Source organism: Sceloporus occidentalis, unplaced genomic scaffold (genome assembly GCF_023333645.1).
Source record: "Sceloporus occidentalis isolate IW3139 unplaced genomic scaffold, rSceOcc1.0.p SCAF_5, whole genome shotgun sequence".
In the NCBI taxonomy this organism is placed as follows: Eukaryota; Metazoa; Chordata; class Lepidosauria; order Squamata; family Phrynosomatidae; genus Sceloporus; species Sceloporus occidentalis.
In genome coordinates this window covers 122,081,720-122,094,804 of record NW_028316985.1, presented here as the reverse complement: position 1 = coordinate 122,094,804, position 13,085 = coordinate 122,081,720, and the positions used below count along the sequence as shown (strand labels likewise).

At 37.3% G+C, this 13,085-nt stretch overlaps 1 protein-coding gene across 2 annotated transcripts in view; it reads right to left on the bottom strand.

The window, feature by feature from the left end:
* Nucleotides 1-13,085, bottom strand: part of LOC149312761 (cationic amino acid transporter 2-like) — a 59,041-nt gene that overhangs the window by 16,059 nt on the left and 29,897 nt on the right. Inside the window, exons 2-7 of one of the 2 annotated variants that reach the window (XM_089525308.1) lie at nucleotides 11,045-11,218; nucleotides 6,706-7,096; nucleotides 4,688-4,843; nucleotides 3,007-3,172; nucleotides 1,587-1,723; nucleotides 296-518 (exon numbers count right to left, since the gene is read on the bottom strand). In XM_089525308.1, coding sequence (XP_089381434.1) covers nucleotides 296-518; nucleotides 1,587-1,723; nucleotides 3,007-3,172; nucleotides 4,688-4,843; nucleotides 6,706-7,081 — 1,058 coding nt within the window. In that variant the 5' untranslated portion in view covers nucleotides 7,082-7,096; nucleotides 11,045-11,218. The remainder of the gene's footprint in view (nucleotides 1-295; nucleotides 519-1,586; nucleotides 1,724-3,006; nucleotides 3,173-4,687; nucleotides 4,844-6,705; nucleotides 7,097-11,044; nucleotides 11,219-13,085) is intronic. The other variant, XM_089525307.1, reaches the window with a different exon arrangement.

Below are 13,085 nucleotides of genomic sequence, written 5' to 3'. Positions count from 1 at the left end.
GTTACACATCCTTAACTAAGTAGGTGATGTAGGATATTGGTGCACACTGCTACACATATTCTTATATAGTTCCAGTTCTAGACAACATTCAACAGACTGTGAATTAGAGTGTGATTAGTACTTCAGGCAGTGTCCCATGAACATACCTTCTCTGTTTCATATAAAGGTGGAATACCAATTAAGATCATAAAGCGTAACTACACTTTTCAGCAGCATTTGAACAACAAGCTGCATTACAACATCTCTATTTTCTCAGTAACAGAGCTGGCTGACAATTCACTTTCGTTATTTTTACCTTGTTGATAAAGCACATAAAGATCCCACTGCTACGACATATTTTGCTGGGCCCCAACCAACGTATTCAAATGCTACAGGGAGAGGGCTTTTCCCATCTATTAGGTAGTATGGCATCATAAGAGTTAAAGCAGCTGAAACCCCAAAATAGGCCATAAAACAGACAAGTAGAGAAGTTACAATTCCAATAGGTATCGCTTTCTGGGGATTCTTCACTTCTTCCCCTATGGAAGAAAAAGAAACACACCAGTTTTATTAACTTCATGAATATGATTTTTTTTTATTTTTAAAATACAAGCATAGAAACAATGAACAATCAAAAATAAAATAAAGTAACTAAAATTAGGCATGACTCAGCAACAAGATTACAAATAGAGTCCAGTAGGGTTTGTGTTTGTTTATTTGTTTGTTTGTACCACAGAAAATGGCACATTACGCAGAACTGCTTGAGGAGGTTACTAATAAAGCAACAAGAACCAAGAAGGCTAAAGATGTTCAGCAGACAATCTCCAAAATATTGTTTGCATTACTGGTAGCTTATTAAAAATAAAAAAGGTAAGATTTAGTATTCATAGGAATAATAATCTTGTTTGATTAGCACTGTAAAAATACTTTCAATCATGCAAGTATGATTAAAGAATCCAAAAAAACTATGAGATAAGAAAGATTAAGTTTTTGTGTGGCTTTGTAAGATCCCTTTCAAGTTCTGAAGACTGTTAATTTAATTTTGGCCAAAAACATTCTTTTGGCTGGAATTCTGTTGGTGCCTTACCCTGGAGTAAATACTAGTAGGCAAACGGTTATGATCTTTAAGACACTGCACAAGGATACTATCCTAATCAGAGTTGACCATGCACTCACTTATTCACTGTGCCAGTTGTTATCTTTTTCAAAATGTTGTGCAGAAAGGCAAACTCCCACTACACACAATTTTAGAATAATCTGCCAAATTTTTGTGCAATGGTGTCATCCAACTAACTGCACTGTAGCTACAATGGCATAACTTTAACATTATGCAGCTGGTCAACAGCATCTTAACCAACATGAGATTTTGAATTTTACTGTTTTATATTGTAATCCATCTTGTGAAGACCATATTACCTTGAAAAACAGCTGAGGAACATATTAAATAAAAAAATAACAATACAAAGCATGGACTTTAATCATTAGGATACAGGGTTTTCAAAACACACCTAGGATCAGGCCCTAGAAGTTCAAAACATATCCAATACAAACAATGCAATGCCACTGTTTCAACCAAGAAATGAAAAGCAATAAACAAGAAAACATACCAGTTGTTGCAATGCAATCAAATCCTATGAAAGCATAAAAGCAGGTTGCGGCACCAGCCAGTGTTCCAGTAAAGCCATATGGCATAAAGCCACCAACTCCAAAGGCACTTGTCACATTCTCAGAAAATGATATGTTTCTAAAAAACACAGTTTCAAAAATGTTCAGAGGGTTTTAGAAGCTATTTTTCACCTAGAAAAGCTACCCATATGCTAATGCAATCTGGGAGTGTCCACGATCAGAAGTGATGGGGCTTGTGGTCCAGCAACATCTGTAGGTCACATTTTCTCTGCCACTTTTTGATAAATACATACATTTTTTAAAAACCCACTTGAGGTCAGTGAGAGCCACCTTAATAACTATTCAGCACATGACAATGCCTCTTGAGAGTTGAATTAAAAATCAACTATCCAAAAGTCAAGATCTCCATATTTTGATTTTTTTTCAAAAGCATTCCTTTTGAAATGCCAGCACTACTTCCAAGTGCATTTAATGTCTCAACAATGAGGCTGTTCCCATATATAACACAGTATATATACATGCAAACACTGCAATATTTTTCAACCACTTATTATAAGCAAGATTTTTGTAATGACCATAATGTGTGGTCTAGCTTTTCGTTAAAAGACCCTACAGTATAATGAGCTTTTAGGATTTGTGTGAGGAAACAATTTTTGTTTCCCAAATATCTAATATTGTTCTGAAGTGTAACTGAAGACTGAAACTCCTTTATCTTTCAAAAGGGTAACTGAAAACTGAATCTCCTTTCTCCATCTTTCTATAGTGTAACTGAACACTGGAAGTCCTTTCTTCAGCCCGCCAAACCTATTCCATTAAAATTCCACATTCTTTTTATTAAGTACTATCTTCACCCACAACTGGCTATGGAACTGTTAGCAATACATCAATTCAAATGTTACACTGTCACTGGAAGCATTCATATGTAAAGCTAAACTGGAACTTAGCATTTTATGCATGAACAAAAACACTGGACACAGAAAACTGGACTCCTGTGCACCTTCCACATCTGCCTACATGCAACTGGACAAAAAATCAGTTTCTCATTAAAAGATTCCCAATTTCCCATTATGTACAAATCAGGCATTTCAATTTAGAACAACTTAAGTTTGTCAAACATGCTGGTAAAACATCCCAGGATTTGTTGTTAGATTGTTCTGAAATTAAGATTTAAAAAGCCCTTCACGCAATTCCTGGAGGTCTTAGCCAGGAATTTGCTAGAGTGAAACAGAGTGCCGTTTTATTCCTCCTGGTTTCATGGAGGACAGGAGAGGCAGAATATGGAGCCCTCACACTTTGTATGATTTCCTTTCTGCTCTAGTTGTGTAGCACTTATCCATGGTTCAGAAAACTCTCAAAGAAAGGCTAAGAGACAATGAGAAGTAGAACAAACAGAGAAATTACTTGACTTCCACTGTGTAGTTTATGAGAAATTCTTCTGTTTTCTTCCAGTTATTAATATCACCTTTCACAAAGCCAGAAATCATAACAAAGAAAAGGACCAAGATGTTAACAGCTGTGAAGACTTTATTCACCCATGCTGATTCTTTTACTCCAAATGATAATAGACCTGTAATTCAAGATAGATTTTCAATGAGTAACTGCATAAGTAAGGTACTGCATTTTAAACAACATGCTTATTACTATTTTTCAGTATTTTTTCTGATTTTTTTAAAGGATAGTTCACAGAGTCTCTGTGCTAGAAACTCTGTACACATAATGAAGTTCAGGATCCATGCATACATCTATTTTCTTGCTATTACATGTAAAATATCAGGCTACACTGGTTGTACATGCATAATTTGTATGCTCTGTATGTATTTTATCTGTTGTGATCCTGCCTCGATCCGTAGGGAGAGGCAGGAATAGAATTATTGTTGTTGTTGTTGTTGTTGTTGTTGTTATTATTATTATTATTATTAGCATATAATTCCTGAGTCCTTTGATAGTTCCAAGTGGATTTTGAGATGGATAGATTGTGGGAATCACGCATATGGAAATACTATATAACATGACATTCCAGAATACATAACTTATGGGACATGGACATGGTGTTTAGGAATCACACATTATTTAAAATTAATTTGGGAAAAGTCACTTTAAAAGCTTCCAGAATCTTCCAGCTAGAATGGGCAATGGCATGGAATATACTCTCTCAGAGAGTGGTGTAGTTTCCTTCTTTGGAGGTATTTAAACAGAGGCTAGATGGCAATCTGTAGGGAGTGCTTTGATTGTGTATTCCCACATAGCAAGGGTTGGACTGGATGACCTTTGAGGTCTTTTCCAGCTTTATGGTTTTATGATTCTATGTTGGATGGGGAATTCTGGGAGTTGGGCAAATAACTTTTTTAGTCAACTACCATAATAAAGCTACATATGTATGTACTTTTTAAAGATTATACCTCTTTGAATCCCCTAGCCAGCATTTTTCCCAAGCTCTGCTTATGACATTGAATCAGCACTAACTTAACAAAAACACATTGAGTGCTTTACTCAGCAGCAATCAGGTTTATAGTATTTTAACAGTAAATATGCTCACTGAGAAAAAAATCCAAGTGATTAAATGAATATTTTTCAAATAAATGTTCGTTCTTGATGTGGCTACATTGGGTTAACATTTTAACTGTGATATCTGAAATCAAAGTGTACATATTATTTGCAGTAAACATACAAACTTGCCGATTACTAGTTGAAACAAAAAAGATAATTGCATGTGCTCTGTATGAATGCATGTGCTTAGCATTATAATTGTATGCATGCATATGTGTTAATCTCTACTAGAAACTACCCAATCATTCTAACCATGGGAGTGTTATGGAAGTCCATTTAAAATAGTGTTAGAAAGCAAATAAAAGGTTAAATCCAACATTAATCTCAAGTACAAAAAACCTATTGAAATAAATGCACTTGTGATAACTAACTAGTTGTGTTGATTTTACCAGATTCACTCTAATTTGGAGTAACACTAAATTCCACACTATGTGACAGGAAAACAGGGCATTCAAATTTACTTTTGCTTATAAAATTGTTTTGCCTTAATGGAAATTCTAGGATTTTGATAAAAATAGATTTTAGGTATTTTTACCTGCTAGGAGCAATATAAGGCAGACTGCAAAAAAATCTGGATACTCTGCTAGACCAGAATAATTCATTCTGAAGTAGGTTTTGAAAAAATAACCAATTTGTTTTCCAAGGAGTTCATCAAAGGTGCCACTCCATGCTCTTGCTACACTTGATGTACCTAAAAAATGAAACAAAAACACTTTAGACTACAAAACAGATTACAATGGTATTTTTGGTACTCTAAAAGACAAAACGTACTCGTATTTAGAAAGCAGCATCATAAGTATCATCATCGTTATGTTGAATCCCAACCTTAAATCTTTGCTGTCCAGACCCTTGATGATTTATGTCTTCTTTTACTTTCAATATGGTTTTATGTTCTGTTCTTTCAGTAGCATACTCCTCTGTGCTTTACTTCAAAACTACCCTAACCATTATAGACATAAATCTTATGTACCCTAAAAAAAACCTGAAATGCATGGAGTTACCATAAATTGATAGGTAACTTGAAGGTGTACACACACACTTATATACATACACTAAAATATCTAGATATAACTGGGAAGGATCTGTAATAACTGATGATATAAACAGTTTACTTATGAGAATCCAAAGGATATAGCTCGTGGAAGAAGCAAACCTAACTCATCATATGCCCATTTGCAGCTGTTGGTTCTTCGAAGAAATTTGTGCAAGTGGCACAAATGTGTCTCTACTCATATGAGTAACTTACAGAGAATCTACAGCTGTAACATGTGAAAAAGAGCCAGAAATGCATTCTTCCCTATAACATCATTCTTCTGTAAAGCAGCAAACCCAGGATCACCTAGATTTCTTGAATTTTCAAACATCTGAAATGGCTTCAAGCATAACAGCAATTTTAGAGTTTCATTTCTGAAAAGAACTACTGATACTGTGCTAGGTTAGTTTAACAGTTTTGAAAATTAGCTAGTGTTGTATTTCACACGCCCCCAGTGATAAGATGTATTGCCTTTCCTACTCCACTTTCAAACATAAGATACAGTACTACACACAACGCAGTGTTAAAGGAGATTTAAGAGGCAAGACAGACAGAACAATTCCTGTAGGATTCCTCTTTGTGTTGGATGTCATTTAGGGCAGTATGGCCAAGAGGCGCAGATTATTATAAGCAATATGGGATTTCAGTTTTATGTTGCTGCTCTCAGAATACAACTGTATCAGCAGACACCTATAGGGGATCCGCCCACCAAAGTCCAGAAATCCCTTGCATTGCAACATACTGACCATCTCTCTCTATTTTCTGAGGGAGCAATGTAGATGTTAACATGGCATACAAGAATGGCAAAGAAATTAATTAATGGATCATACATTCATCCACTATTTCAAAATAGATTCCTTCTTCCCTTTTGCCTTCAACATTATTTAGTGCTCATACAGATCAAAACTGTAGTGAACACTAACCAAAGCTCTCTTTAACCACAACTGGCAACCCACTTCAAACTCTGCTTAGGAAAGCAACTCCAGTTAAGCACCACTGAAAATGCAATACATAACTATGTATGGTTAATGAAAACAAGAGCATGGTGAGAGAAATTACTGTGGTGGAGAAAGGAAAGATTAATTCATCATTTTTTCCATTCTCACTAATTACTATGTTCCAGAACAGTATATTGTATTAATTCATCCACACCAATAGAATTATCAACACACACCCATTCAAGTTGTTGGGTTCATCTGATCTTCATATTTACAGTACTCTGTACAGTACATGAGTTGGAAAAACCCTTAGCCTAGTACATACATTATTTATCTTGCTTTATCCCAGTCCATCACAAGTCTATCCCTCTCTCATATTGCTAGCACTGGATCCTTATTCATTCACACCATTACCAATAGCCACTGAAAGACTAGGTACAGTAAGAGCATGTCCAGACAACATCTTTCTCTCACACATACAAGCACAAAGATTGCTCCAAGTACTGAACAGAATCCAAGAGCCAAAACTAAGCAGGTTTGGCTTGTCATTCTCCCCAAAGTCCCAAAGGCTTCTAAACTCACCTATAACATAGGATAAAATTAAATTCCAGCCAGTGATAAAGGCCCAGAGTTCACCAACAGTTACATAAGTATACAGATAGGCAGAGCCAGTCTTTGGAACTCGAGCACCAAATTCTGCATAACAGAGGCCTGCCATAACAGACGCTAAGGCAGCAATGAGAAAAGAAACAACAATACTAGGTCCAGAATCTGCTTTTGCAACTTCTCCGGCAAGGACATAAACACCAGCACCCAGGGTACTTCCCACTCCGAGGGCAATAAGGTCCGTGGTGGATAAACAGCGGCATAATTTGGAATCTTCAAGACTGTCCAAAGTGATGATTTTTCTCCGGAAAAGGCACCGAATAAATGACAAAGTTGGTCCACAGGTAATCATTTTGGATGAAGAAATCTGGGGGGGAAAAGAAAAGAAAAGAGAGAGAGAGATCACTAAAATACCTATATAGGAACTAGTTTATCCTGAGTCAAATACTCATTCCATTTACCCCAGTATTGTCAAGTCTGAATGACAGTGGCAACGAGGCTTCTCAAGGGTTTTAGATAAGCCCTACCTGGATATCAATACCTGGACATCCCTGTTATCTCCTGGTGGCTCCTATCAAAGTAATAATCAGTCCCAATGAAATGAGTGGGATGAGATAGATGATATAGTGGGACATATATAAAACATTTTGCAATTTTCAAATTTAAATTTTCAAATTTAAAATAATATAACATAATGTACATGTAAGAATGACACCGATTGCAGCATAAATGTTTGAGTTTTGGACTACGATTCTGGAGATCAGGATGCAAATCAGTCACAGAATGCCACCATGTGAACATGGGCAAATAATACTTTTTCAGCCTCAGTGGAAGCCAAATGCAACACCACTCTGAGCAAATCTTGCCAAGAAAACCCCATGATTATGGGTTGCCATAAGTGGGAAAGGACTCAAAAGCATCCAAGAGCAACAACATTTAAGAAAAAATACATTCCCCATTATCTGGAAATAAAGTATTTCATACTTTGAGAGATTACTCTAAATTTCAGGATTATTGAAGCATGTCAGAGCAGCTATCTATTGATTTTATGACGTTTTAAGAGTATGTTGGAATAAAATGATAACATGTTTGTCTGGATAATTTGCAGTAGACCACCAAGGGATTCTAACCCCCAATACATGAACAAAAGCAAGGAAAATTACAAGGAGAAAAATCCCTTTATTAAGTGATCATCTCTCAGCCCTAGTGTCCCCCTTCTGAGTATATATTTGTGTCTTTTTTAATCAGATCTTTAATAAAGAGCTCCTGGCCAGTTTTAGAAAGCTTTACTTGAAATCCTCATCTCTGCTGACTCACATTTCATATTTGCATATGTCCCAGTGCATAGTTTAAAGAATGAGATAGACCAGTAGCATCACTAGGGGGGTGCAGGGAGTGTGACTCCTTCTGCCCCCTCCCATCCTTGCCATGGCCCCGTTCTCCTCAGGAGAAAGGGTCAGTGGCAAGGAGCCAGGCTTTGTGTGCATGTGCACCTCGTTCCCACTGCCCCCTTCCTTCCTGAGGAGAAAGGGATGGCAGCAAGTACAGTGGGGAGGTATGCACACTTCTCCCAGCTCCTTGCTGCCTCTGCCCCCTTCTTCCCTGAGGAGAAAGAGTCGGTGGTAGCAAGGACAGTGGGGAGGGATGCACACTTCTCCTAGCTCCTTCCTGCCACTCCCTTCTTCCCTGAGGACAAAGAGGCAGTGGCCGCAAGGACAGCGGGGAGATGTGCATGCTTTTTCCGGCTCCTTCCCACTGCCCCATTCTTTCCTGAGGAAAAAGGGGCCATGGCAACAAGGACAGGGCCGTGGCAGGGAGGAGTGGAAGTGTGGACATGCGCTCAGCATGAGCGTCCTGTGCCTCCTTGCATAAGCCCTGACCCTTCTGCCTCTGAAGCCCCGCTCCAGATGACACCAGGATCAGGGACGCTGCTGCAATAGATAATTGATTCCACCTCCTAAACCTCCATTGTGTGTCTGGCTGTGGTAGTTCTTGTAAAAAGCAAGTCTGAGGTCTCCCCAAACTGCCCTATAGAATTAGTCTGAAAACAGACACTCACTATAGATACAGGAACAACCAATGCAGTACCCTGCTCTTTTTTCTAAGTTATGTGTACATGCCCAACACGTACCAATCTCTTTCACATGTGAGACTACAAAGAGAATTCTTGGATATTTTCTGTATGCAAACTATCACAGAGTTCCCTTCTACATAAGCGTTTTTGACTATTTACCAAGAAAATAAAACTAGTATTCAAGAACGGGACTTTTTAAAAGAAAAAGGTAACTATGTATAGCGTTATACATTTAAATTGAAAGAAAATTTATCTACAGCTCATGACATTTAATTTTTTTTTACTACAACTCCCAGAATCCCTCAGCCTACATGGCCAGTAGCTATGCTAGCAGAAAGATTCTGAGCATTAGTGCTCAAAAATTAACTTCCCCACTATGATACTGTATATACTCATGTATAAATCTAGATGTTTTAGTCAAATAATTGACCTCAAAAATCTGAATCGACTTATTTATGGGTCAATGTAAGTTCTGTACTTTAACTCTCATAAAAAAAGGATCCATCCCTTGGTGAAAGGCAAGACCGTAATATGTCCTGGAAGAACTGACCTCCATTCTACTCTCTCATCCCTCAGCCTTTATGATGAGCACGAACAGTTATGCCTGCTGGGATTTTGCATGGGCTTTGACATTGCTTTGCGTCATCCTTTAAATCCATTGTTATGTGTCCCTAAATATTACCCTTGACTTATCCATGGGTCATATACAAATCCATAATTTTGGCCCAAAAACCTGCCCTTGACTTACACATGAGGTCGACTTATAGTTGAGTATATACAGTAATTTTGCTAACACCAAAGCACCCTTCTTCCAATCTCCTGTCCTGCACTCTTATCCTGCCTCCATGGGAACTTATTAAAAATTAATATTGAAACCTTGAACATCAACACCAAAAGTACACCCCCAAATTACAACCAACCAGTTTTTGTTTCACATAATCCACACACTTCATATCATCTTAACAAGTGGCAGAGTTACACACACTCTCATAATGTTGCTCCTGTTTGACCCATACAGAACACTCTTAAACAGGTACAATAAATGTGTTTCTGGTTACTAATTTCCAATATCTGATGCCAGTTAGCTATTTAGTATACCATATGCAGCAGAAATAACACATTTTGCAACACTAAAAAGCAATACTTTAGATTGCATCCATTGTGGCTGTCCACCAATAGAAGGGCATTTTGTTAGTGGAACAGGTTTCCAATTCCCACTCTCCAAATCTTCTCAAAAGGGTCTCCCAACCCTGCAGGAATGGTAAATTCAGTAGCAGAAGAGGAAGTTAGTTTACACAATGGTGAATATTTCCCCTAGGGAAAAAACAACAACTGCAATTGGAAATGCCTATTAGAATGTGGCTATGTGCATGTCATAGGTCCTTTCTAGAAAACACACGTGACAAACATCCACCATCATTCTGGTACCTTTTTAAAATAAAATCAGAAATTACATATTGGTTCCCTCTGTATTTTCTAGCCTTGCCACCTCAGAGCAGCATCCCATTCTTAAACTAGAAGATTCAGAGCCCCAGATACTGTTCAGCAACCAAGATGTAACCTCCCTGAAAACATTTATAAGACTGTAAATTTTCAACCACAATAAACCTGCTACTCCTTTAAGTACTGCTGTAGAAATTTTTAACAAAGTAGCCGTAAATGCCTGCTGAGTTCAAAACCTATTTACTTCCTAGTAAGTGCAGAAAGATTTTAAGACTTAATTTGCTTTTTAAAAAACCCATTAAAGCAAAGTTTCAAATATTAAATACCACATAAGGGAAACTTTCCATAGAGTTCAAATTTTCCATCTTTGCCTTTTAATACAGTAATTTAATTTCAGCGCAATCCAGTTAAGATTGTTTCACAGAAACAAGATAGACTTTGAGCATTAAATTGCCTTCTTCTTCTTAAGCATTTTTCCTATATTCCTCCAAAATCATAATATAGATACTCTCAATTTTGTATTTTTAAAATCTATAGGGGGAATTTCTCTAGAAAACTAGATTTCTATGTAATTCTTACATATTATTTTTAATTATCAAAAATAACTTTTTGTTCACATTCCCATTAAACAGCCCACTTGGTACACTCTTTGCAGGTTGGTAATCCATTTATAGGAGGTGACTTTTTACAGACTTTACAGATTTTAAAGACTTCATTCAAGGTAGTGTCAGTGTGAAAGTTTGTCTTACAAATCTTTTACTTCACTGCCAGCTTCTTTTCAACCCAAGCTTTACTTACCCGACAGAACTATTCAGTTTATGGACTTCTTTGGTCAGGCAACAAATGGTTGAGGATCATTTTACTTCAATATCTGCCTTAAAAGTAGAAGCAGTAGGGGGTGTGAATCTGCTTGCTCTGAGGGGGTGGAGGAAAGGCAGCCACAGGTGATTGGATGACACTGAGCTTACCCACCTATTTGGCAAACAAAAAAATGTTTTGCTATTCATATAAGTCATTCCCATTACACACACAAAGTCAAGTTATGCTGGCTTGTTTTCCTGTTTAAACTGCAGACTGAGCATGCATGAAATCTATGTGCACAAGGACAGTTAGCTGGCTCTTCATATCTAATGATTTAACTGACAGATCAGCTGAAGTTATGCACCCCAGTCCAGCTCAAAGCTTCATGTGAAAAAGTTACTTATACATAACCAGACATGTGTCAGAATGTAGAGGCATGTTACTTGATTCATACCAAGGCTGCACTGACAGACAATATTCACGCTACTACTACTACTACTATTTCTAAAACATGTGCTCATCTTCATGCTTATTCACAAATTAGCACATATCCTTTATAAACATACCAACAAAGAGTGCAATGATATTACTGCCAAGCCAAATAGAGGTATGTTACTTGATTCATACCAAGGCTGCACTGACAGATAATATTCACACTACTACTACTACTACTACTACTTCTAAAACATGTGCTCATCTTCATGCTTATTCACATATTGGCACATATCCTTTACAAACATACCGACAAAGAGTGCAATGATATTACTGCCAAGCCAAACCATTCAGTAACATGTTCTTCTCCTCCATGTCCCGCTCTGCTGCTTGACTCCCTCTCTTCTTCAGGATAGATCCACTAAGGCTCATAGAATGGCAGGACTAAGGCAGGACTAAGAAGCCACCTCCATTATGATAAAGAAGCGGCCATGTGTGCATAGGAAAGCTTCAAGGCTAAGGCCTTCTGATGACAGCTAAACCTCTTTTGTAGTTACTTACTAGGTTGTTTCATTTTATTTCTCCTGCTTTGTGTTTAAATCTGCATTTATTTATTTATTTATTTATTTATTTATTTATTTATTTATACTGGCTCCCATTTTTATTTAATTCTGATATTGGCTGGCTTTTCAAACCAGCATGTTCCCGTTTCCTTCACGAATGCAATTGAGTGATAAAGTCCTTTGTGACATATAAAGGCATACTGTAAGTCTGCTGTATGCATGTGTATATCTTATTTTCGGAATGTATCCCATTTAATTTATTTACTTCACTTCCAGTGTTATATTATATAATTCCATTTGGAGATATCTTGACAGTAGCCAGTCAAATGTCTTTGCTAAAGTCATATTTTAGAACACTGTTAAATCATTCTGACAATATGCACACTGGGTTTTTATCCTAGATATTCATAGATATTTGTATTTATATGCTGTGTTAAAATACAATGTAACCATATGCATAGTTGATTATCCTTTTAACTATTTTACTTTTGTGCTGGCTGTGTGCCATAATAAATTTCATTTTGTTTTGTATTTTGGTCATTGCAGAGGTTGGCTTCTCTTCCACCCTCTGCAGCAACCAAAGCCCTCCCTTGACTCATTGCTGAGCTCCTTCAGCTTCTTTTCCCCCATGGCTATTCCATGGCTACTGGACATTGTGGGTGGATGGGTATCAAAGACACAACTGGCTGTAACCTTATAACCAGAAGTGGAAAGACTACATAGTCTTCTGAGACCTCCAGATGATGTAATAATACTGTTATGGCTACAAGGGCAGTCAGATGCTTCTATGATCCCATCTTGGATTCTCCACCAGGCATGGAATGGATTGGGGGATGCTGCAGTGGTGAGTCGGGTAATGTTGAATGAACAGCTGTAGTATAGTTCTGCATGCAGAACCATAATGGTTGTCCCATACAGGATCTCCTTGTTTGATTATTTACAATTTAGGTTTGGGTTGTGGATTTTATTGACAACTCTCCTGGGCACTTTTATGGTAAAGCGGGGTAAACATTAAAAAGTAAAGCCGTTTCTCTACCACTAGT